General features: G+C 37.7%; 1 protein-coding gene across 1 annotated transcript in view; it reads left to right on the top strand.

The window, feature by feature from the left end:
* Nucleotides 1-25,760, top strand: part of CPNE4 (copine 4) — a 226,720-nt gene that overhangs the window by 174,903 nt on the left and 26,057 nt on the right. Inside the window, exons 8-11 of the mRNA XM_084511725.1 lie at nucleotides 811-909; nucleotides 8,761-8,847; nucleotides 9,468-9,527; nucleotides 13,088-13,221. Coding sequence (XP_084367851.1) covers nucleotides 811-909; nucleotides 8,761-8,847; nucleotides 9,468-9,527; nucleotides 13,088-13,221 — 380 coding nt within the window. The remainder of the gene's footprint in view (nucleotides 1-810; nucleotides 910-8,760; nucleotides 8,848-9,467; nucleotides 9,528-13,087; nucleotides 13,222-25,760) is intronic.

Genomic DNA, 25,760 nt, shown 5'->3' with positions numbered 1-25,760 from the left:
GTATGCAAGCTTTAGCTAGTGAGACCATGAAGCTGAATTAGGGATTTCATACTTTAATGCTGTAAGCCCCTTTGTTGTCTTTGCGCTAGTTTTAAAATTAATATTTAACAAAGCTTGTAATCACTGCTCTGCATTTTGTCTTTGCTAGCTGAATTTTATTTAGAAGTGTTTGCAACATAAATTCTTACAACTCAAGCTCATTGAGATATTCATGTTTATGCATGAATTTGTGAATGACTACCAGCAGGATTTTGCTTTAGTAGTGACTGTTGAGCAACATTGGAAAACATCCAAGATATGGGCACCAAACACTGACGTGTATGAAATCAAAGCCGTTTCAGAAGATGATCTCTGTAACTATTGTCTCATCTTCACGGGCTGTAAAAATGAGAAGAGTAACATTTGACCACAGAAACCAGTGTTTTGAAAATTAATTGATATTTGTAAAGCACTTCCGTGAGGTAGGTTACTCCTGATTCAAGACACCACTTCAGCATGAACATGCAAACATACATAATAATTTTACACCTAGCTAAAAGATGAATCCTTTCTTTCTAAAATACATGACCTTGCTTTCATTAGCCGATTTGCTAACACAAAGCTGTCAGTAGCAAGCTGTGTTGAGATTCCACTTGTCGTTTCATTTTGATATGGACAAGAATATGTTTTTAATATCACTGGTGATTTCCTTCTGATGAAACATTCCATCCAGTGCATATCATCATTCTTCCTGTAGTGCTTGTCAATAAAACCTGTTTTCTGTCTGAAGAAAAGTGTGCTCTTATGTTCTTTTCCCTTTTCTCTCCTCAGTGCATAGTTTGGGACTGGGATTCCAATGGGAAGCATGACTTCATTGGAGAATTTAGCTCGACTTTCAAGGAAATGCGAGGAGCTATGGAAGGGAGACAGGTAGGTGGAGACAACCCAAAGAGTGTCAGTATACAAGCTTTGTAGAGCTCTGTTCCTCAGACGATTCTGTAATGCTGCAGATGACATTGCCTCATTGTTTCTTGGAAGTTCAGTTGTTCTGTTTATCTCCTAGGCTGTTTTTTGAGTTCACATTCACAGGCATTTCTTTCTGCTAATATCTATTTCCACTGAGCCTAAGCACATGGTTTCTATGACGTGCTGTACTGTTATGGCAAAGCAGAGGCACAATCTGGGTACTCAAAGCATTCCCCAGCTGGCCTACAGCCCCTTCTTTGGGTGAGGGTCATTCTCCATCTTTCTCCATTTCTCATGTGCTGCATTTACTGCTATCAGCTCTAACTTGAACCCATCATAATAAAAATAATCAGTTTCTGAAATGTCTTATAAATTGCAGTCCTAAAGGAAAATGAAGTTGTTAGGTTATTAATAATTTCACTTCTTTACGTCAGCTTGATGTTTTCAAATTGGAGTCGATGGTAATTATTGAATGTGATAAATGATTTGGCATATCTAATTTGAGAAATTGTCATTTCCTATTATTACTTAATCCTGAAGGTGTTTTGATAAATCCTCTGAGGGGAAGTTAAATATGTTGGCTTTCTAATCTGCTGATAATTTGTAGTCACTGCTTCATGGTGATCTCAAAACTAAACATAAATGCATAATAAACTTTATTCAAGCTTTACATTAGGGTTATGTTTATAATGGGTTAATAGCAAGCTACCAGAGACAAAAGGTGTTTAAGTGGTTCAGTCAAACTATTCTATAGGTTGAGAAGTTTCTACTATTCTTCCATATATCTTCTATTGATGTTCTAGAGTTTTGCATATGTTGCTTATGTGTAAAATGCCATTGATATATATATATGAGTCATGTATTAACCCATTACAAATACATCCTGAACAGAACCTGGGTGTAAATGAAACCCTACTTTGTTTTCTCAGAGTCAAATTAAGTTAGAGGATTAAGACCCGTTTACAAGAGACTGGGCTAAATTTTTGAAGCTTTTACATCACCTACATGAAGTGTTACCTTCCAAAACTTAAACCAAACTGAATCTGAGTGGAAGTAAAACCTATCTAAACAAGCAAACTAATTCCAGAGTGAGTAACATTAACAAGGGCAGTGTTATGATAGCACCCCAGTTTTGAATGTAAGTGGCTATGGCTGGGAAAGATGCCATGTGAAAGTGGTAAAGGGTGAAACTTTTCAGTATAAACATTCCTTAAATGGCATCAGAGTCCTTCCCAAACAGCTCGTTGAACAAGAAAAGAGTCTTGCTGTCCAGAGTACTGAATGGCTGTGAAGGATAAACTACATTTTTTATTCTGATGGAGGAACAGTATTCTCTTTTCATCCCCAGCTAGCGAAAAGGATGATTACCCTGTCAGGGGCATAGGACGTTAGCATGGTCATTTGTCAAACCTTGTTCTTGTCTATATAAACTCATATTGTATTAAGAGAGTGCCGTCCAGGAATAATGTAATGTTGCCTTAATTGCCTAAGTCTTTATGTTTCTTCCCTTTGCCATCCTGCAAGCTGCCTTTCCCCTGTAACATCACGGACTGCTTTTCACTGTAAATGTGAAGCTTTTCTCCTCCATGCTTTTAAGCTGTTGTGGCATTATTTCTCCCTTGTTGCTCTCATTTTATTGCTCTTGTGCAGTTACTCTGCGGGCTTGTACCTGCAAAACCTGATACTGTTGCTGTAGGTGGTTCTCATGGGACACAATTGCAACTAGCATGGGACTCACTTCTCCCCCCACCTCTTTTCTAACCTTTTTTTTTTCTAACTTCTTTCTTTTTTGTAGTGCATTCTGGGGGAAAAAAAAAAAAAAGTTTTTATTGGATAACATAGTAGGTAATAATAGTCATTTAAATGGTTAATAAGTATTGCCTCAAAATACATATGCACATCCCAGACAGCTTTTGCACCTGATGATTGCCGGCCCCAGTTGGCACTAATAACACAATGGGCAATTTGAGCAGGTTGTGATGGAAACAATTTAGTTATTGAGGTAAAAGTATTGCAGGATATCACATGCTGCAAGGAGAGGTTGCTTGTGTGTGGGACCACATCACTTGTCTTTCTGGCTGGCCAGCAAAGAGCAATTTCCCTTTCCCTTTTTCTCTTCCCCATTCTCTCTGTTCCTCCTTCCTTCTTCTCTCCTTTTCCTCTATCCTTCAGATGTAAATGTTTCTGCTAAAGGCAATATGTGCTGTTGGCTGTGGACCCCATAATACGTCTTGGGTGCATAGTTTGTCTCAACATCTGTCGCGCAACATGGTGTGATATGATTAGCATTTGTCTTTTTTTTTTTTTCCTTAGTTTTATTCTCACCTAAGAAAAAACATGTTCAATGGAGTGTTTACTTTGAATAAAGGGGGTTGAAGGAATGGCAGAGGAGGTGGAAAGGGAAATTTTTTCCTTTCTAATAAGGAAGGCCACATCAGAGAAATGTAATTAAACAAGGGTGAAGCGATGGGTAGGTTAGATGTAGCCCTTCATTCCTAGAAGGGATTTTTTCATAGCTTCAGATCAGAAAATGTTACGTTTTCCATGTAGTACTTTTTCCAGTCAGAGGAATAAAACTGCCAACAGCATCCTTCAGTCTGTGGCGTTAACCATGCTTTCATAAAGCATCTCAAGAGCGAGTGTCTTGAAGATGAGGACCAAAACCTGAAATCTGATCTCAACTGCTGTGGAAGCCAGTGTGAAGAGCAGAGCTCAGGTCTGACATCCCTGTTTGAGTTGCTGAGGACACACAATGAAACTTTTTATTATGGTTGTATTTTCGTTCGTGCAGTAAGCTTTATGGCCAGATACAGTACATTGCTGTAGTTCTGTCAAAAGATAATCAAAACATCCTAGGGATTGGCAGCCAGGGTTTTTCAGTCTCCCAGACAACAGGAGAGAATAAGAGGGAACATTTACCATTGGCAGGGATGAGGGATCTCTCCTTAAGTACCAGCTGCAAATCTGTGCAGAGTTAAAGGAGGCTATACCAGTGGCAAGGCTCTCCCTCTGCCCATCAGCAGCATCTGTATTAGTTGGTGTCAGTTCCAAAAATTGTCATACATAATTTTAATTTGTAAGGATGAGAGTAGTATAGTAGTAGTATGTGTTGGTGAGCAGGAAAAACTGTGTGTCTTCTGTGTGCTGCTAGTACTTCACATCATTTCACCAGTTCACTTCATCTCCATTTGGTGGATTTGAAAAGGATCTTGAGGTTGCCTTTTAATTGTTCGTAGTTCATCCTCCAGAAAGCACTAATAGTATTCTATCCCATTCTTCAACCTGCTCCTCAAGTGAGATATGTCTTATTATTATTACAAGTCTCGTAGCCAAACTATCAAATGCTACAGAACCTCTTGGGATGATCAGGATGGATATGTGCTACAGGAGGTGATGGTGCTTCGTAGACTGTTGCATACCCTGGCTGAGTATTGATTATTTCAAATGTTGAGTGTCAGCCTCTGATCAGATGATCTTATGGTTGGCTTGCTGACTTGCCTCTTCTGTGAGATCTCTTGGAAATTTGTGCTTGAAAACAGGCATCATTTAAATAAATGTGAATCTAGCACTGACAGCTTGGTAGCGGTTGAAGCAGTAGTGTGTGAAGGAAGAAGAGAAGATTTCTTCTCTGAATGATTGATCACCTGTTTTGATCAGGAGTGGTGTGAGTAATTCATGAATGCCTTTCCTAAATGTGGCAGGTCCGGGGTGAGATTCACAAGTCTTGAGTTGTGATGCCTTCAGAATCAGAGTTGCTTCTCAGTGACTGAAATTACTGAATTCTGGAAAAGCTGGTTGGCCTTTGGTTTGTGATCCAGGTGAAATTAATTCATGCTTTTTAAGAAAACTTCCTGATAATGAAAAATCTTTTCAGTGAGTCTGGGTAATAGCTTGGTGTGTGTTTCTGTTCCTTAATAATTACCTTGTTGTCACAGACTGTTGTTTCCTGACAGGTAGCCTATTTTCCTACTGACCGCCAATAAGAAAGGGGCAAACACATCCTGTTGTTTAAATGTACATCTGAAATAGACATTTCTAAGCCTTCTGTTTAGCATCTCTCACCAAAATTCATCATTTACGCCTTCATCATAATCTTGACACACACACACAAAATTAAGAACAAGTCCATCGCTTTTTGTGACAGTATTTTTTAGTAAAATACCAGTAAATACTTAGTTTATTGTATTCTTATGATTAGTCCCAAATATATATGTTATATGAGAATAAAGTTTTTTGTTTGTTTGTTTGTTTTTGTGTGTTTTTTTTTGTTTGTTTGTTTGTTTGCTTTGTTTTGTTTTGTTTTGTTTTGGACATGGAGGCAATAAAACCAGAGGGATTCAGAGAAGAATGTCATAGAAACAGAAATCACCTGGATTCTCATGCAATGCAGGAATTACATAAGGGAGAAATCTGTTCCTGTGTTCCTATATTACAAAAAAAATGAACATGTGTATGTGTTCACACACAGAAAGGAAAGGGGAGGAAGAAACCCTGCTGTGCTTACTATCTCTAGTATTATTACCGCAAGCTGGAGGGCTGCTGAGGTCCACAAGATTGGGTGCGATATTTCAGGAATCTCAGCTGGTTTCCCCCGTTTGTTCAGATACCTGACTATGAGCCTCACATCAGGGCTTTTGCTTCTTCAAGTAGCTAAGCACAGATGGGACATAAGAATAGTTTGGGGTTTGATTATCATCATACGCAAGAGTACTTATATTCAATAAACAGGAGATACTTAAAACCAGGTAGTTTTCTGTTTCAGATTCACTGTGGTGCTTGACAGAGAAAGACCGTGTATTGCCCAGAGCTGCCAGGCATTTGGAGGAAACGTTAAGTGACTTTCAGGATGACGAATCCAAATTTCACAATGTTTACCATTAGCATCAGATTGCAGACTCTTGCATTAGTTTCCACTTAGCTGAAAAGTTAATTTAAGAGACAAAAATGAATCAATAAAAACAATGTCAGATACCAAATCAATACTGGGAATGTAAGAGCAGACTGAAATTTGGGCTTGTCCTCACAGTACAAGCAAAATATTTCAAAGTTGTTTTGCATTATTACTTACCCGCTTAGAGCTGTATTCTGAATTCCGTTGTCTTTGGAAGAGCTGGAGATGTGACGAGGTCTGTATAGGGAATTTCCTTCAAAGGACACTTGTCACATCTTCAGCTTGAGCTGTGGGAACTGGCAAGGTCAGAACCACATCTTGGTATGTTACTAAAGATTGAGAGTTTCATGTGAAAGTCATCTTTTTAAGCCTACCCATAAACGGGGGAGGGACGTCCTTCCCCTTCCCCTTCCCCTTCCCCTTCCCCTTCCCCTTCCCCTTCCCCTTCCCCTTCCCCTTCCCCTTCCCCTTCCCCTTCCCCTTCCCCTTCCCCTTCCCCTTCCCCTTCCCCTTCCCCTTCCCCTTCCCCTTCCCCTTCCCCTTCCCCTTCCCCTTCCCCTTCCCCTTCCCCTTCCCCTTCCCCTTCCCCTTCCCCTTTCCCTCTCTGTACTACCACATCAACAGATAATAATAGGTGCAAATTAATTCTTGCTTTCTAATTTTCTATTTTCTAGGAATTTGCTAGCTTGTTCTTTGAATTGCTTTCTTATCCACATCACCCAATGACGTGTTAGTGATTTGCATTCCAAATGTAGGCGAACATTCCTACGTATGTTTTACAGTTATCACAGAGAAGCTGAGAGGAGCAGATTTTTCTCCCCTGAAGTAGTTTTACACTGCTTTGGTCCTCATATAGTATAAACTTCTTCCAGAAACCAATGACATGAACATAATAAACATTATATTCAGGCTTAAACAATCTTTTTTTTTCCAAGGAAAAGCCAGGCATTATTGTCTAAACATAGACATTTAGAAGTGTTCATGTTGGAGGATGATAAAATTAAGGAACTGCACCTTGAATATTCAAGGGAAAGCATGAGATCTCTCCAGTGTAGTGCACTGGCAAAGCGAGGCACAAAAATCTTGACCCCTATTTTATCTCTCTATTCAATATATTACAACTTCTCTGTGATGTACAGACAGCACAGATTCTCTGTAGGAATGTTTCCAATAAGTTTGGAGATAACTGTGCTAAACCATCTTGCCAGACAGCAACATATCAAGACGTGGGCAGTGATTTTCCCTCACTGTCAGGTTGCTTTTCCAAATAAAGAGCTTATTGTGCTCTTGCGTTGTGTCACAACAAGCTCTCTGTAGTTGGAAAGAAGGGCTTTTATTTCTTGAGCCTGACTACCTCTCTTGAGTAGAGAAAAAATGCTTATGGAGGATTTTCCCTGAACATGTGGGCCTGTGTCTGCCTGTCTTCTCAGTGGAAAATACATTTCACGAGACAAATAATTGAGCTGTAGGCTAAGCAAGCAGATGTGCTTCCTGCAGTTGGACCATTTTGTTTTATCTTTTCCCATTCTTGGCTCTGTTGCCTGTCTCCAGAAACGCAATGATGAAAATACTGCTCCTCCCCTGTGCAAAAGAAGGTCTCATATTGCTCCAGAGCCATATGTTTTGCCTTCCTTTTTTGACACTTGACAGAACTCCAAGCTTTAAATACTTCAGTGACATTGAAATAATTGGTGTTAGGAAGTGGCTTGAAGCTCAACATTTTCATAAGTTCATATGATAAACGTGATTTTACATGCTCAAACACTCTTCTCAGACAAATCCGATACGAAGGTCTACATTATAGATAAAGTATTGTAACCCTTAGATATATTTCATTGTAAAATGTCATAATGTGGATTCTTAGCAGAGTGTCCTGGTTCCTTTTGGAGATATATTCTTTGTTTTACTCAGCATCTGGTTAGAGATCACCTGTTTTCTCTCAGCACTTGAAAACACCTCCCTGAAAGAAAATAATGTGTTCTTAACCTTACTTAATAACACATTACATATACAAATCTGGTTTTAAAAATGACGATGGATACTTGCACATGCAAACATGTATTTTGCTCCTGCAACAACATATGAATAATATTGTAGTAATTAGCGGTCAACGTCGGATAGTTTGGCTCTATCAGTCTGGCTGAAACCAGAGAAGGCAGAACATTTAAAATGAAAATCAGTAAGACTCTCAGAGATGTCATGATGGAAATAAGGCAACATATTTCAGTAACAAAGTAGGACTATTTTGCTGTAGAAATGAGTATTTGTAAAGAAAACTAAACAGAACATTTGCAAAGAAGTTTAAAAAGTATATTCTTAGGGATAACTTCCAATTTTTAATTTGTTAAATATATCATTAACTAGATGCAATTTCTTTCCACATTTTAGTGGTTTTCTTAACTTTTTTTGTTTTATCGTCAGACTTAAAGGAGAAAGTCTTGCTGTCTTTCAAGAGAGAATGACATGATGTCTGATTAGAGTTTCTCTAATTAGGAGTTTAATAGAAAACCCCAGTGATACTGTGTATGCAGTTTTGCAGCTAAAATAATGCATCAGGTTGCTCCCTCGGGTATTTTTCAATTGTATTAAATTCCTTCTTATTTTTTCTTCTTAAATAACCTCAAAAGATCCTAAATTTTGCTCACATAATACCTGAACCTACAGGACTGGAAGTTGACAATGCAAAAATCTGGGTACCTCTCTGAGCACCATGTCCGCATGCACCCAACTGAAGACAGATGTTTGCCTCGGGACCTTTTCTGTTAAGTTAATTCTCTGCATAGTTAATGTTTTTAATTATTTCTTGTGTGTGCACCATTATTGATAGGATTCAGTCAACTGTGGAAATCAGACACTACCATCTTTGCTAATTATTCAATGTGTACATAATTATTCCTTCATGTAGTGACCTCTTTTTTTCACAGGTGCAATGGGAATGCATTAACCCCAAATACAAAGCAAAGAAGAAGAATTACAAGAACTCAGGCATTGTGATCCTTAACCAGTGCAAGGTATTTGTGTTTTGCTCTTTGTCTGCTTCTTTTCTAAGCTGTCAGTGATGTATTTTAATGGTGTTTGGAAATGTAGACAACAAAGTGGAACTGTCTGGAGAAAGCAATAGAAACTGATCCACTACAGAAAAGTAAAGACAAGGACTTGGATCCCAAAAGTAAGCTAACTGTCCCCAGTGTTCCTCTGTAATTTCTCTTGTCCTGTCTCTACTGTTGTGCAATGGAGTAGGCAGTACTAAATTCATGACTCCAAGCTTGCCAAATGGCCTCATGTGTATTTCCCTTCCAGTCCTTCCAAAATTCACATCTCCGAACTTACAATTTTTTTCTTGTTCCTCTTAAACCAATGGCAAAATTCTCATTGACTTCCAACTGAGAATGAATAGAGCCCAGTTCTATTTTTGATGTCAATTTACGTTTCTATAGTTTTAGAATCATTTAGGTATTTTTGCTCTTTAAATTTTTGTTCCTTTCTTCAACTGTATGAAACACTTTCTTCCTTTACCTTATTTTCAGTTGGTCCCTCCCCTTCTTCCAGTTTACTTTTTTTCAGGCAGTTCCACACTCTGATATTTTAGTAGTACACAGCTAATTTACATGTCTTGATTTCTTGTCTGCAGATCCACAAGATGCATTCTTTCTTAGATTATATCATGGGAGGCTGCCAAATACAGTTTACAGTAAGTGTCTTACTTCTCTAACATGTTTTTAAGAAAGAGAATCCCATTAGATACTGATTCCTCACTTTCATAAAGAAAAGAATCTTATACATCATTCCTTAATAAGTTATTAAGGTGTTACTGCAAAATGTATTGTGCCCAGAAAATAAACCTGTGCTAATGCAAGTAGGAGTTTTGTGCACATACTGATTTATTATGTTTTAGAGCAATGACAATCATGTTGCAAAAAGTAATGACGGCTCCAAACAGGGGGCAAGAAGATGATGCCTAAATTAATGCTGGTCTCAGTTGTAAGTCCACCAGCTACAGTATTGTGCAAATTCATCACTATCAGTTTTCTACCTACGTGGAACCAGGGGAAGTCAATGTCTCTGTGCCTATAGCTGTGTTCATTCATAACCTAGTGGTTCTACTTAATCACAAACTGACTGTCTGCATGTTTTACTTCTTCCTGCCTCAGTTGCACCACTACCTGTGATGACAGCACACACTGCTTGTCTGCCTTGTTGCTGTCTTCAGAAATGTATCAGAGATTCTTTTGTGGGCACTGAAGCAAAAAACTGCAGCCTACAGTAAAGATACTCTGTGCTTCCTTGCTTTCTGTATATATTATATGATCTCCTTTTATGTATATATGTCCTATATATCTCCTTTTCACATAGGCCTGATTTGTTTACTTCAGACCACTGCAACAGATCAGGCCTATGTCTTCCACCTTTCCAGATGTCCATTTCTTCTGATAGGAATGGGACATTGGATCTGGAATTGTTTGAAACTGTCCCAGTGCATTTACTGTTGTTGTTGCCTTAATGTTAATGACATTTCCATTGAGTTCATGCCATGTACAGTCAGCACGATGCAGCTGTGATCTGAAAGGGCACTTGTTGTGGGAGGGAAACTGGGAAGCTAAGTATAGATTTGGTAACAGAAAGCTGTAGTATGATGTACCTGCTCATTTAAGGCACTGATGAGGGCTATGGTAACATCATGCTGTGTGTTCTTTGGATAATTTGTACATCTATTGTAGGAACATAGTTTGTAGTTAGAAAGAATGTCTCTGAAAAACCCAAGTAAACTTTTCCTTCACTTTAAAACCGTTTATTAAGAAGCCTTCATCTTCAGAGATCAATAGTGCTGATTCCAGGCCATTACTTTTATTCAGCACTTATTGCAGCACACCATATCTCTTATCAGACAGCGTTCCCTGCTGTACAAGAAATATTCAGAAGCTGGCAGTGCAAATGGGTCTGTGGTCAGAAGACATTTTCATCACTTTAGGAAATACAGCAGAAAGGATGTGTACTATGCATAAAAGGAACTGTAATAGAAAGATATATTGGACAGATTCTCTCTTAGATGGGTCATGGTATTGGACAGGCTGATTCTTTGCTGACAGATCTAGCAGGGGATCCTACCTCTACAGGATATTTTCAGTGCATTGAAAATCACCCTTTTACAAGACTGAGAAAAAAATAAGTGCTAAGAGTTATTGCTATATTAGGTTTTTATTTAGATGTGGGAAGATGACTCGTACATTTGAACTAGTATGTTTAAAGATACACTGACAAAAATCAAATCTCTGCACTGTAAAAAGGATTCCTGCTTTGCTGATCACAAGAATAGCTTATTTGTGATCTTAGCCTAGCTCCTGTGTTATGCTAACTTTGTATTTCTAATTCTTCTCCCACTTATTTGCACAAGACCTCAGTACTGTCAGGTAATGCTAAAAGAGAAGGGATCTGTGTTGTTATTTTGGAACCATGACAAGTAACAATGGTCATCTTTTGTCTTTCCTTAGAGAACCAAATTTTGGATCAAAATCAAGTATAGTGCATCAGAGTATGAACATTCATAGCATGAGCATTTAAATAAACACCCCAAAACTATGCTAATCCATTCAATTATCCATGTATTTACCTTAGGTTTCACAAACCTCTAGAGTTTCTTGCTCATTTCTGACAGCTGTGGCACAGATAGTTACGTATATGCATGCAGGGGGTTTAAAACATCAGGGGTTTCCCGTTGATTTATTCAAGTTAAATCAAGCTGTCACTTTGGGAAAAAGATCTATGTGGAAAACTACCAGGCTTACTGCTCCAGTGCTTGAGCAATGAGCAGGGGAGTGGAGGTGAAAGATTACTTTGTTTGCAAGCCAGATCAAGCTTACATCTCCTGACTGACACATTGTGGAGCATGGGAGGCTTGTAGTTGATCAAGATGACAAAGGGATTTGCAAGCTAACTAGAGCCCAGTGAGAAATGTTTTTCTTCAGCCAAGAGTTAGCCGTGGAAAATCAGAAAAGGTAGGGAAAAGCCATATTGAGTTGATGCAGCATGATATTTCTCTTTTATCTTCTAGCAACAGCAACAAGAAACTTTCAGGACTGTGTCTTTTTTAAGGGAGAATGAAAATGTCATGTTTCATTTTCATTTTATGGCTGTGTAAAATAGTCTTCCCCGTGCCAAGCAGACTCCAGCTGGGGAAGGTGCACGTTCGCAGAGGCAAGCTGGGACTTTCAAAGTTCTTTTTGCAGCCCTCAGCAAGCCCCTTACATTTCAACTGCACAGTAGAACTACAAACTGAATTCAGTACATCTGTAGCTATTGAAGATCCAGATATAGCAGGGTTTTTGGAGGAAGAGGTCACTGAACAAAATTGTAAGGAAGTTTGTAAACGGCTTTGTTCCCTCTAAGAGACCAGATGGTTTTCTTGATGCTCCACTTCGGAATTCCTTGAAAGCAACATCACAAATTCAGGAAAGAGCTTTCCAATCCGTGCCAGTCATATCACAGAAAAATGCATGCAAGATTATTTCTTCAGTGAGGAGGATAAACAGAATTCTAAAATGGAGAAATTAATTTTAAAAGGATTCTTTAATATACTTGTTTTGGCATTGAATGCTTCCCACAACCTCCCATAAGCCTTTTCAACACAAAAATCTGTGCAAGATTCAAGCTGTATTTTCATCCTGCAGCTCACCTTTAAGGTTGCTATCATCTATGTAATTGTGAGGGTTAATTATTTAGTACTTAGAAGATGCTTTGAAGATAAAAAAATCCACCAGAGTATTTACTGTAGTCACCGAGAATATTATTACAGACACAAGAAGGTGCAAAATAGCTAAGAAATGTGCCTGAATGGAGTTTTGATTTATAGTTTGAGTAGAATTTTTAACTCTCTAGGGACGTTTTAGCTGCACAACGTTTATGTCCTGAACATTACCTGAGCTGGAATAATTTAATTAAGTTTGAGAACCTAGAGATAATTTGATTCATTTTTATTAGAGCATAATTCCCCACATAGAATAATTATCCAGCTTTTTTTTTTCTAGTTATACCATTTTAGTTTTATTAACTCTTATTTTATTAGCTGCTGTATACTTTTAGAAATAGTTATTGCTACTATCCTCATTCAAATTTGATTAAGTACACTGCGAAATGACCTTTGCTTTAAGGTTGCAGTCTCTGCAGAAAATTGGTTTTGGTAAAGATAAATGTTTCGTGTGGCTATACTCTTTCCCAGAACAGCACCACAACACATTGACTTTTCTTCTATTCCAGGTAGCTATAGATTTCACCGCATCCAATGGTGATCCTAGGAACAGCTGCTCACTGCACTATATCCACCCCTATCAACCCAATGAGTACTTGAAAGCTTTGGTAGCTGTTGGGGAGATTTGCCAAGACTATGACAGGTAAATAACCACATTTGATAACAGAGATGTCTTTAGAAAGTGTTTTCACAGTGTGAAATCAATGACTGCCTGCTGCCAGCTGCAGTAGCTCCATGTTTAGTCATGTAAGAGAAATGACTGCATGACAGAAAGTTTAGTGTACCATACCACACTGATGAGAGTGACAGTGGGTTTAGATTAGTTTCATGGCAATGAAAGGTCTGATTTTTGGCTGTTTGGTTGATATATGTGCTAAGTTTTGAGTTTCTATCCACCTGCCAAAATTACATGTTTGAGTGGATTTTTCATTTGTATTAAGCTTGAAGCCTGTTTCGCAGTTGCTGACAGCGTCCTTTCTCATACGCTTGGGAGTATGGTCTGCGCCATCCTACAGGAAAGTGTTCCCAAGATTTCATATCTGAAACTAAATTTGTAGTTGCTTAAGCTGCTTAGGGGCCATGTCTGTTCTTAGATTTAAATTTGAGGTCTTTTTCAGTGTTCTGTTAGCTTCTCAAATATTGCAGTATCTTCCAAAATGAATATTAAAAGATACTGATAATATGTGCACACAACATGACAGTAAATAAATAAACAAATGCAAGTAATTGGGCCAAATATGCTTTGATTACATTATGTACTTCTGTTGCTTTTGAATAGGCTGTCTGTCTCTATCAGATTAATTGCCCATTATTAATCTAATTACCAAGTACATTTCCTTTAAATGTTCTTTCTTTGCTGGTGATGCATAGTATCTTACACAATTATTCTTTCTCATCTTTGCACATGTAATAGACATCCACCCACCACTTTGCCGTGTGTAAATGCCAGATCTCAAAAAAAACAATGGTATTTCCAGTCAAATTTGATTACACTTTCTGTATAAATTGTGGAGGGACTTAATTCCGTGATTTATATGTTACATGTCACATATGCTAATTAGCCTGCTCAGAGGCACTGCCATTTGCATGGTAATGAAATGCCTTCTTGAAAAAGAATGAAGAAAATACTGCCCTGATACAATTTCTGTAAGAATTTGATGGTCAAATGTAGTCAATGAGCCTGAGAAAATTAATATTTTATTGTAAGTGAGCTGATAATTCCACAGTGATTATCCATTAATTTAATAAATGCTATTAAATTAATCCACTAATAAATTCAGTGGATTGGTATACTAAAAAAATAATGAAAGGAATAAGAAATAAGAGCTGGTTCATGCACACAGATTGTTTTTATTTATTTATTTCACCACTTAAGGTGCATTTGTTAAGAAAATGAAATAGTTAAGTGACCCAGACCCTCCTGTATGGAGATATTTATCCAAAAATCAGGATTATTCTCTCAATATAGCATATTCTAATCAATATGAAAAATACTAGCCATTTTAAAATGAAATCATCAGTTTCATTCATTTCTATTGTGCTACAAAAAATTCCTGTTGCTGCCAGTCAGCACAACTAAGGCCCTACAAGCTATGGACTAGGAGTGAACAAAAGCCAGATTTTCTTGTCCTGGGGAAGTGTCACTTTTCTGGCATGTGTTTGACTGATACATGCTCTCAAGTTCTGACACAATAAATACATTCCCATGGACAAGTTGGTTCATCATGGTCAGTGATTTCTGAGGAAAAATGCCAAATGAGAACCTCTTCTTTATACTTGCATGTGTTGGATCCAATAAACTGGAAATTAAACCTTATAATAATTTCTCTAAAGAAAACAAGAGAACCAAACGTTCTCACAGAGTAATTTTAGGTTCTATGTAGGAGTTTGTTTTGTGTAATATTCCCAGACTCTTCTCAGTGATGCCCAGCAAAAGGACAAAAGGCAATGGGCAGAATCTGCAAGACAGGAAGTTCTGTCTGAATACGTGGAAAAAATTCTTTGCCCTGAGGGTGTCTGAGCACTGAAACAGCTTGCTCAGAGAGCTTGTGGAGTCTCCTTCCCTGGAGATATTCAAAAGCCAGCTGGGCACGATCCTGAGTAATGTGCTCTAGGGGACTCTGCTTGAACAGGGAGGTTGGACTAGATGATCTCCAGAGGTCTCTTCCCACCTCAACCATTCTGTGATTCTGTGAAATCTTCCGTATTTACAATTCTTAAAAAAACAAGTTTCAAATTCAGTTGAAAATCTGTAATGTGCACAGAGCCATTACTGCTCCAATGAGCTCAGTTGTGCTTCAAATGCTGAAGGAGGATTTATGTTCCCAGGTAAAGATCAGACAGAAGTGAAAAGCGGGGGCTCATTGAACCTAAAGGCTGTTTAGAGCCAGAATGCTCATCGTTTGCACAGGGACATGTCTTCAGTAAGATTAAAAAACAAGCCTACAAAGATGGCAGTGCTCTTACCTGAAATTTTATAATTTGTACCCAGAAATTGTTTCATCCCAAACCACGGAAAATACATTCAAGCCAAGTCTTCTCATAATGTAGGTTTCTGTACATATCAGCCTAACATAATGTAACCCTAAGTAGTTAATCCTCCAAATTAAGTGCTGCCTCACATCCCTTGATACAGCAGAATAATCCCTGCTCATCCAAAAGCCATTTATCTTCATGGTTCAGGGATTCCTGAAACAGTTAAATGAATAGCCCTGCTCTGCGTAGTTAAGCATGAAAGAATAACATTCATTCTTTCATCAGCAATATTCAGAGAATGAGAAATAGACTTTGATTATTTACCTGATTGTGGAAACGCTGCAGTCCTGAAGGAATAGGCCAATCTGATAATGCTACAGGAAATGTAAGAGCTGTTCACCAGCACAAAAGACTTAATACTTTTTATGTGATGGAATTGTTTCAGACTATAACAACATTTGTCATAAGAGAGAAGATAAAGTTTGTACGTGATATAATCAGTGGCTAAGCAACAACAGCAATGGATCATAAAAGAAGAAGAAACATTCATTAGTTTTAAGGAGTTAGGCTCTAAAATGTAGTTTGAAATACTGGAAAGGGGAAAATGCATAAAAACTTATTACTGAAACTATTGGGTAAAATAAGCAGACAGCTCCAAGGAGAATAATTTATTTTAAGATAAATTACTCATGAATGTTAAAAGAGGACATAATAAAGCAATAAGTGAGAAATATACATATCCATTTAAACATTTCCACAAGCTTTCTTTTATATAAAGAATTATATCACTGTTACAATTTTGTCTTGAAATTAAGCAGGTCTACTCAGCCTTTTTTGTGGCATAGAGAAACAGATGAAAATGATGAAAAATCATTGGGCACTGAAGTATTTGGTATCAAAAGGAATTGCTTCTGCCTCGTTCCATATTTATTCTTTACCTCAGTAATTTTAGTACTGTGTTCTCTGGATCAGAAGTCAAATGAAGTGATTTCTCCATACCGGCAGTATCAGCCTTGCTAGGATTCTAAAAAATCAGTTTACTTCATCACTGCCAAATGTGCGTGAGTTCCCTCTTCATGTTTTGAGCAATGAGTTGCCAAATGTATATGACAGATGAGGTTATAGCTGTCCCCTCGTGCACTACAGCTGGCTTAGGACTTCTCTTCTTACCTTCACCAACTCTGCAAGGTGGTTTTGTCCAACCCTTCCTTTTGGACCCCTTCAAGAGAATGCAGCTTTTAGAGGATGGATAGTAGGTGTATTTGAAAGATTCTACTAGTTGAATACCCAGTCATGAGGAAAGACAAAATCATTCAACAGTTAAAATATCAGACTTGTGAACCAAGATCTTATGTCATGTAAAACATGAATCTCTGTAAGATATGTGATAATAATTTTAAATGGCTCCTGTTCTCCATGGCAACTGCTCCCCAAATGTTCTTCCTTTGCATCATGAAACTGCTCATGTTCAGCATAGAACAACAATTTTTTGTAAGCCTATGACTAAACTGGGGAATCAGGGAATGCTTTCTTCCCGCTCCGTCCCAGCAGAAGGGCTGGCTGTGTCCTGACTGCAAATCAGGACCTGGCCTACCTCTTCTCCCATCACCTTCACACATCCTGGCTTCCATCAAAAGAAACTGAGGCATGTGGACAGGGACAGAGCTCCTGTGCTCTGCAGGAGGATGCACAGTCTGAGTAACAGTGGGAAGACCATGCCTGTAAGCCTCAAAGTAAAGCACAGCTGCTTTTGTAGGCAAGAACCAGCACCCGAATTGTACTGGGATGTGCCCTCAGCACATACACTGGCATATGCCTAAGCCTGTTCCCAGTATCACAATCTGGAAACTTCTGTGAAAACTTCTGTCTCTAGATAAAACAAGTACTTTTCCCCAGATAGGTGTAGTTTTGCTGTGATCTCACATGTAAGCACATAGAGCTCTATACCAAGGTACTTATATGTATACGCCTAGAGTTTTTTTCCCATATCAGTATAAATATATAGGTATGTGTACAATATATATTAGATAGACATATATGTAATATGTATGGTTAGCACTTAACCATGCAGTAAAAAATTCATTTCTCTTTTGTGCTATTTTATAGCTTCCCTCTCTGCAGATCAAAGCCATAAGTCATAATAACAGTAGTGCACACTGTTTATTAAAATGGCTGGCCCTTTGATCTTGAAGATTTGTTTTACCAGTGCTGGAATACAACCAACTAGCCATGAGCGCAGCTCATCTTTCATTCTTTCCAACCTGAAAATGAGTTGGAAAGGGGCTGAAAATAGCTTCCTTTTTATAATAAATGCTGTTACATACACAGAGTGCTAAAAGCTTAAATACTTCCTCAATTATGTTACATTATTACAGGTTTTAATGATGGTATTGTGAGTGAAGCTCATGGCACAACCTGCAAAATCTGATTCTGTTTGAAATCTGATTTCTGCAGTTAGTAGCTTACCGTTCCCTTCTGCTTATTAAGAATCTTGTTATATAACATTAAATATTTATTTTTGCATTAAAATCTCTGTCCTGATTCAGCAGACACTAGAGCTTATTATCTAATCTCATCGAATTTAGCCTGACTCAAGCAAACATTGAAGTATTATGCAAAATATAGGTGGCACAAAGATGGAGTTAAGAGTTTTACTGAATTCAAACTTTCCTGCTAATTGTTCCTTCCACGCCCAAATGTTACACTGTTCAGTATCTCCCATATACATGGATTATCTTTATGATTAATTTTTACACACACATTTGTACATAAATTCAGAAGTCTTTATCAGATTAATAAAAAGCACTCACAAAAGTTAGAGTTGCCTATTATATGGTCAAATCAATGCTTCTACTTTGAAAAAGACAAAAGATCTTTTCAAATACTTAAAGTATTTTATACTCAAATACTTAAAGTATCTTTTCAAATACTTAAAGCATTTGATACACTGGATATTTATGGAGCTTCCTATTCCTGATGGTCAACCCCTGTTCTGACCTATGTATTCAGCTTATGTTTCTGTGTGTTCTACTACATAGTTCTGTAAAACAATACCATAAAATCGGTCCTCATTTAATTTGTATTCAAAATATATTTCAAAAGTTAGATCTTAATTATTTTAAATACGTGTTAACTCTTAAAAATATTGATTTTTTTTTATTATTTTTTTTCCCAAGAGCCCTTGAAACATGTAGAAAATAAATTTTATCTATTTCCTGACACTAATGTCCTTTTTCATTTAGGCAAATAAAGTCTTTAAATACTCAATTAGCTCCCTAAAACTAACATTTATGCTAAGATCGTGTGTTAACAAATAAACTGCTTGTGTAAAACACACTTGTCGAGCAATATCCCCAAAGGCCACTAATGGGCAGAAAGTACATTACTCCTACAAAATATAGAAATAATTTATGTGTAGAATATCTCTAAAATATTCAGACTGGCCACATTCCACAAAAGATAGGAAAGTCCTGAAGTCAGTCAGAGTTTCAACAATCAATGAATTCTTCTGCAATCAATGAATTGCAGCAGTAGCTAACAGAATGCAAAATTTGCTAGTTATTTTTTCTTCTCCAGTATTTTAGGCCTGAGGGAGTGCGTTCACTCTGATTGAAAATCATGTACAAAAGCTTCATTCCTTCATGCAGTAAAGTGCACTTGAAAATTAAGAAGGAAAATTTTGAAAAGAGAAAGAGTTCCTGGTCCAGCCCATCCCTTTCTGTGAAGATCTAAGAATGGAAAAAACTAAGGGCAGTCAAACTAAGTCAGGTAGAAAGTCCCTCTATCCCAGAAACACATTTCCTGAGGTAACCAGCAGTGGACAGTTACGGAGAAGGAAGAGGACAAGGTATATATGATGCACTACATGCTGCAGAAGATTTGTATAAATCAGTACAACTGGTCCCAGATACAAAGGTCGGTAGGTAACTAAATGCTGTATTCTGAATTGAGGCTTTAGGTGGAAAAAAAAGTTTCCAGAGTTTAAACCTTGCAGTGTGTTTTGTTTTTCTTTTACTTCTGGAGCCTTGTCCCTGAGAATTACTTACCAGGTCATTCATCCCAAAGCTGTGTCTGGGTTTGTCGATGAAGAGTCTGAGAGAGTTACTTGTCTGGCGGGCTCTGAATTAAATACCTTGACGTAATTTGGGCAGAGACAAGGAGAAAAGCAGGAACTTCCTTTGGTTGAGATGGTAATATAATAGTAGTTCATTAAAACTGGGACAAAAGATTGATGCCTAGAATAACTGGCACTACATGCAACATTGAATTTTAATGAAATCACTATGTAGAGCCATAGATGTTAAAATTTAATCTACCCATGCAGATCAATAAATAAAAAATATGGTTAATTATTTAGCATATCTCTTTATCACTTTAATTACAGAAACAACCTTTCTGGAGGCTATTAAGCAAAAAAGCTGATTAGCATATCTAAACAAATTTAAAAACCATGGGGGAAAAGACATGAATATTTTTATTTAGTGCTTTAATAGGACCAAATTTACGTAGACAGAAAACAAAAGAGAAACAGGAGAACAATAGCCTATAAAGAAAAACTTGTAGCTTACATTGATCATTAAGCATTATCTCTGGTGTGGGTAAACATGCTGAAGTATTTGGATAACCCAGAACTAGAACTGCACCGGCAAAAAAGGGCTTGCTAATACTTTTAATCACCAAGCTGGATTGAAAACCCTTGGATTTAACAGTTGAAGACCTAGGTTGGTACAATTATATAGTACCTGCATACACACATTTAGTGTTTGCCTCTGCAGTGTCTGCTGATTTACATTTGGTGACTGATGCCAAAGAGGAGTTTCTACAGTCACCACTTTTATCCCAAGAATTAGTACAGGAGATTTAGTCTACTGTAACAGTGTTGGGATGGGGATTTCATAACAATTCATATTCATATACTTATATATGTATATATACATATATACTTACATGTATATATGAATCTGCAGCTGCCCTGTATCTGGTCAGATACTGTCAGTTTTTACAGCTCTGCCTTTTCCCTTACCAAGTTTTCATCTTTGTGTCTTCTTTACACTGCCTGTTCTGCCAGGCAGTCACTGCCTGTGTCAGTGTATCAGTCATGAGCAGTTCCTTCCAAGTTTCTTATCAAAACAACTTCTTCCTCTGTGTGCTATTCCTCCACCCTGCTGCATTCTGTCAGCTGGTGGATACATCAAAATCAGAACCTTCTGCAGGGCTTTTCTAGGCAGTCTTTACTATTTTTTTCTCCTCTGAGTAAGAGCTTTGTTCCGTGCAGTAGTTGACACTTTGCCAGTACTATGCAGACTGGTACCTTTGTGATTTCTCTGTCAGCATCTCTTTCTGAAGAGAATGGCTTGAAATACAAAACCCTACGAACTGTCTAAAATACCAGATCACCTAGTGGTGTAGAGACTAGATATTCATACAAAGAAGTATTAATAAGTATAAATACGTAAGCATATATAAAGGAGATAGCAATTTGTTGTGCCATTTTTCCTGATGTCAAATGTGCCAGCAGTTTGGTATCTGGTACATTTGCAATCAACACAACCATTTCCACAATTTCAGAAGCGTGAATTTCCTCCCTGCATTGTTAAGGATGTAATTATTCTACTCATCCGCTCTATAATAGCATGTAGCAAAGCTGTCAATTATTCCCATTTGAAAACCCATCAGTCCATAAATGAATACCATCTTCTAAATCTCTTGCATGTTTACTTCTTTTTGGAGAAACTGGACACCTTTTGCCTGAGTAGACTGTAGCAGGATATTTGTGGATCATATCGTTCTCAGTTAAAAATGGGCAACCCTTAATTCTCACCATCCCTTTCAAATTAATGTGAAATCAGCCTTGATCAGAGATTCCAAATCAGCAGATAACAGAGAGCATTTCCCTGTTTCCTCCTGCATATTCAATGATGCCTAGCTGAGTGTTTAGTTATCAGTATATTTCACTTAAACTTTTACTGAGGCTTGTTTTGATAATGTTCTTAATTTTGACTGGATGTCATTTTGATTTTAGTAAAATTACATCAACTACTCGTTTGGTCACATTAAATCACAATATAATCTCTGTAACAGTTTTATTACACTCATCCTAGAAAGCTCATTTGTATCCTGAGAACATTTGATGAGAGATTTCTCTCCTAGCACCTCCCTGCATACTTATGCCAACACAGACCTGTATTCCCTTCTTCCCAGCACATCCCTTATACATAGACATTTTTCTGATAGAATTTGTTTGCAGAGAAAAGTCTCTGACCAACCATTTTCACTGTAATTTGTAAAAAATGACAAAATTAGCTAGCAAAGCTTTTGTTCTGGAGGTTGCTTAATGCAGTACACCCTCAAACTGGAAAGCTACACTTGTGCTTCGAGAAGGAAGGGCCCCAGCACTGTTTTGTTTGAGGTTCCCCATGATCTGCATGTTACGTGATGGGAGCAACCTGCTGCCTAGTGAAATCTTAAAGTCATGTTAAGTTTTAACTTTCCAAAATTACAGTCTGTGTAAGAATGGCCTCGTCAGTCATGGTACAGTTTTCCATAAATGGTGCCACATGGCCAATTTACTATAGTTAAGGTTTTGGAAGCTACAAGGACATAGTGACAACCTCTTACAATTCATAGAATTACCTGGAAACTGCCTGGATTTCATAAGTTAAATGTAACTCAGTGTAGCCTTTTGCAGCATCCCCTTCCCTACTTTACTCCCACTTATGACATTCCACTTTTTCCAGATAAGTTTTACTGAATTGGGTCATATAAATCAGGTCATTGCAATTTATTTGTCATCTAACAGGGAGGCATGACATTTTGGTTCCTGAATATGCCATTTTATTAAGTTATTCTTCTAGTAAGTAATATATCTTATTGCCATTTTGTTTTGCTTAACCTACTCCTCTCTCAAACTCTGATGATTATTTTTTTTCTGTATTTACTTTTCCTCAGTCTAAGAATTTCTGAGTTTGCTTTCTATTTTTACCCTGCAGAGCTGCTTTTGCTGTTCTTCAAATGTTAACAAGGGGAAGCTTAAATCTATTGTACCTGGACTTGGCTTTGTTAGTTATTTCGTGTTGATGCCTTTCAGCGGTTAGCTTCAGGGAATTTGTATCCCCTGCTTCATTAATTATTCCCTTGCAGGTGAGACAGGCACTTCTCTCATATTCTTGAAACCCAATTACATGATGGTATCTATTTCTCAGTGTTCAGCAGGTTCCAGCTCCCCTAAGGTGACTAAGTGCTGTAATTAAAGATAGTGAATGAATTTAAATCTAAGGATTTTGCAGCATGATTGTGTAGCATCTCTGTCTATGACAGACCAAACAGCGTAGCTGTTGCAGTGACTCGCTATTGATTTGCATGCTTCTAGCTCTGTTTTGTTACCAAGATGTATGAGAATCGGTTCATTCCTGCTACTCCAGAATACAATTTTAGGGGAGGAAACCCTGCTGCTGCCAAACTCTTGTGGTTGTTCTGACTCAGGCGGAGGGCAGACAGAGCTGGACCACAGCCTGGCTCTATCCCTACACACCCGGGAGGAGTGAGAGTGGGTGTGCAGGACTGCAGGGGGTGAAGCAGATGGGCTCTTGTCCCTTCCTCTCAAACAGTTTTTTTTGGCCCTATATGATCCTACAGATCATGTCCTTTATTTACCTAGCTCTGCTTGCAAAGCAGAAACTGAAGAAGTTTAAATATTTCAAATGATTTCTGTATCTTCTTTGGAACTGCTGCTAATCCCTGTAAGCTGTCATGATTCAGAATCTACTGGCATCAAGCCCTTCTAAGTACTAAATAATACACTTAGGAACATGATTCATTCATATGCTTTAGAAAAGAAACACTTAATTCAGCTCATTTTCTTCCAGTTCACTCCTTGAACATGAAAGATTGCAATTTTAATTGAGTTTAGATATGGCTTTATTTTGTTTGTGTCATTTTCTGTTTTCTCATTTTTCTTTTCCTTTTCTTTCTCCCCCGTTCCTGTTCCTTCCCCTTCCCTTCTCCTGTCCTCTCCTCTCCCTGTTCTCTCCTCTCCCTCCCCACCCCATTCACACTTCTCTCAATTAAATGTATAACAGGTATTCCCCTTTTATTATGGCAATTTCAAATTTCTTTTTAACAGAGGAAAAATATCTAATTTTATCACTGGAAAAGCGTGTAGACCAGAGAAGATTCACGGTTTATTCTTTTAAGACTGGAATTGAAAATGAAAGGCAAAGTAATTGATTTTGCTGCATCTAGTGTTGCACTTTAAAAATATCTTCCTGGTAATTCTGTTCTGACCCCAAACTGAAATTACAAGTGACAGCTTAATACCCAGGGATGCTAAACAGATATATTCCTTGCAAGAATCTCAAGGAGCTGCCAATTTAAGATTCCTGGTTGCTTGAAACCAAAAATGAGTTTTTAGTGTTGCTTTTATATTCCCAGTGTTTCTTTTTCTTCCTCTTTAACTGTATCTTTTGTACAACTACTGCAACTATATTGCTCCAGTATAAAGTGAGCAGGTTTTCATGCTGAGGCTCTTTAAGAAGCTACCTGTGCGGCTAGCCAGAAGTTCATTTTTCAGAATGAATAAGTGGCATATAGAAAAATATAGGCCATTTTTCCCCCTACATTTACTCCATGCAATAAGAAATTAGATTCCCAATTTAGATTTTAAAAAGGAACTAATCTCCAGATAACATAGTCCTGGCAGCTCTTGTTTTCCTTTCTGAGTACAGGTGTTGTCACACTGATGAGTAGCCACCTCTATCTCCAGCATCATCTAAGCCAGCAGCTTCACAGGAAGTTGCAAAAGACTCTATAATGCCTGATTATAAAATAATTTCACCTAGTGGAACAATTTCATCTAAATACTGTTCCTTGTTACTAGGAAAAGAAAATCCTCAGAATAAAGCTGAACTCCAGGTCTCAATGATACTTTATGTCAGAGGGCACCAGCAGTTAATGAGACATGATTTTTAGAATGTTCATTCTTTTGTCTTCTTATCTTTAAATATATTTCTTACCTTCCAGTTACCATTGGCTTCCGAGTGAAACAGAACAAGATATCATTATCTGTATCACTTACCAATTTACAAAACCTTACTATTTCCTTTGTTAGTCTCTTCTCCCTTCTGTGCAGTACAGCTTACTGAAATCTCTCTCTCCTGTGCCCCTATTAATGTATTGATTTGTCATTGTGCTTCCTCTGTTTCCACTAGATAGCTTGAAGAATGGGTGACTAAAACTGAGCATTGTTCCAAAAGGACAGTATGGGATATTTTCAGAAGCCATTCTCTTCTGTGCATTATGTTACTGTTGAGGTGTTACTCAGGGTCTGTAACTGGTTATATTTCTGCTTAGAAGACTGCAGTCTTTTAGCCCTGACATTAATCCAGCTCATTAATTTACATTTACCAATACAAACACTGAACCTGAACACTGTCCTTGATTTTACATTCAGGGTATAATCCAGAACTGTTCAGTCTTTGGTATCTTTCAGTAATATATGCCTGTTTGACAGGAAAATGTACAAGCAGTCATATACATCTATGCTTGCATGACTAGTCACAGCCCTTACATAACCAAATATAAAAGTCAAAATCCAATGCTTTTTTTTTTTTTTTTCTTCTCATCTTCATGTCAAGTACTTCATTTTTTTAAAAGAAGTTATGCCAAGTTTTAATTTTCAAGGAAACTTGTGTAAAACACAGAACTGTATAAAGTGTGAAGACAATGCAAGAGAGTAATTTTGTAAAGATTCTGCCAGGATCCACCTTTTCTTGATGGATTTTATAAATCTGAGGTTTTGTAGAATCCCCTTGTTTTTCCACTTTCTCTCCTGTCCTGTTGGCAGTCTGTCTCCAGCAGGGCAGTGCTGGCAATTTACTTGCATGTGCCAAGGACTCTCTGGCCACATTTAAACAAAACAAGTCAAAAGTCCTTAAGTGGCCTGAGGGCAATGATTTGACAATGCCCATGTCCTTGTATCTCAAGACTAGAGAGGGTTACTTTGTAGAATGTCAGTGAGCCATTAAATAGTGTACTTGCTTCAGAGTGAGACATTTATATTAGCTAAACACCTTGTTTTATGTGATAGGAGGAAAACTGTTGTTTACATTAAAATCAGAATTTATTCTGAAAGCTGTCAGCCACAAGTTTAGAGATGTTGTCAGAGGATACCATAATCATCTGTTTTGTGCAAGGATTGTCACTTGTGAT

The sequence above is a fragment of the Aythya ferina genome (assembly GCF_964211825.1).
Source record: "Aythya ferina genome assembly, chromosome: 2".
Classification (NCBI taxonomy): domain Eukaryota; kingdom Metazoa; phylum Chordata; class Aves; order Anseriformes; family Anatidae; genus Aythya; species Aythya ferina.
The sequence above is the reverse complement of the archived record's forward strand: the minus strand, read 5'-3'. Positions and strand labels throughout refer to the sequence as shown.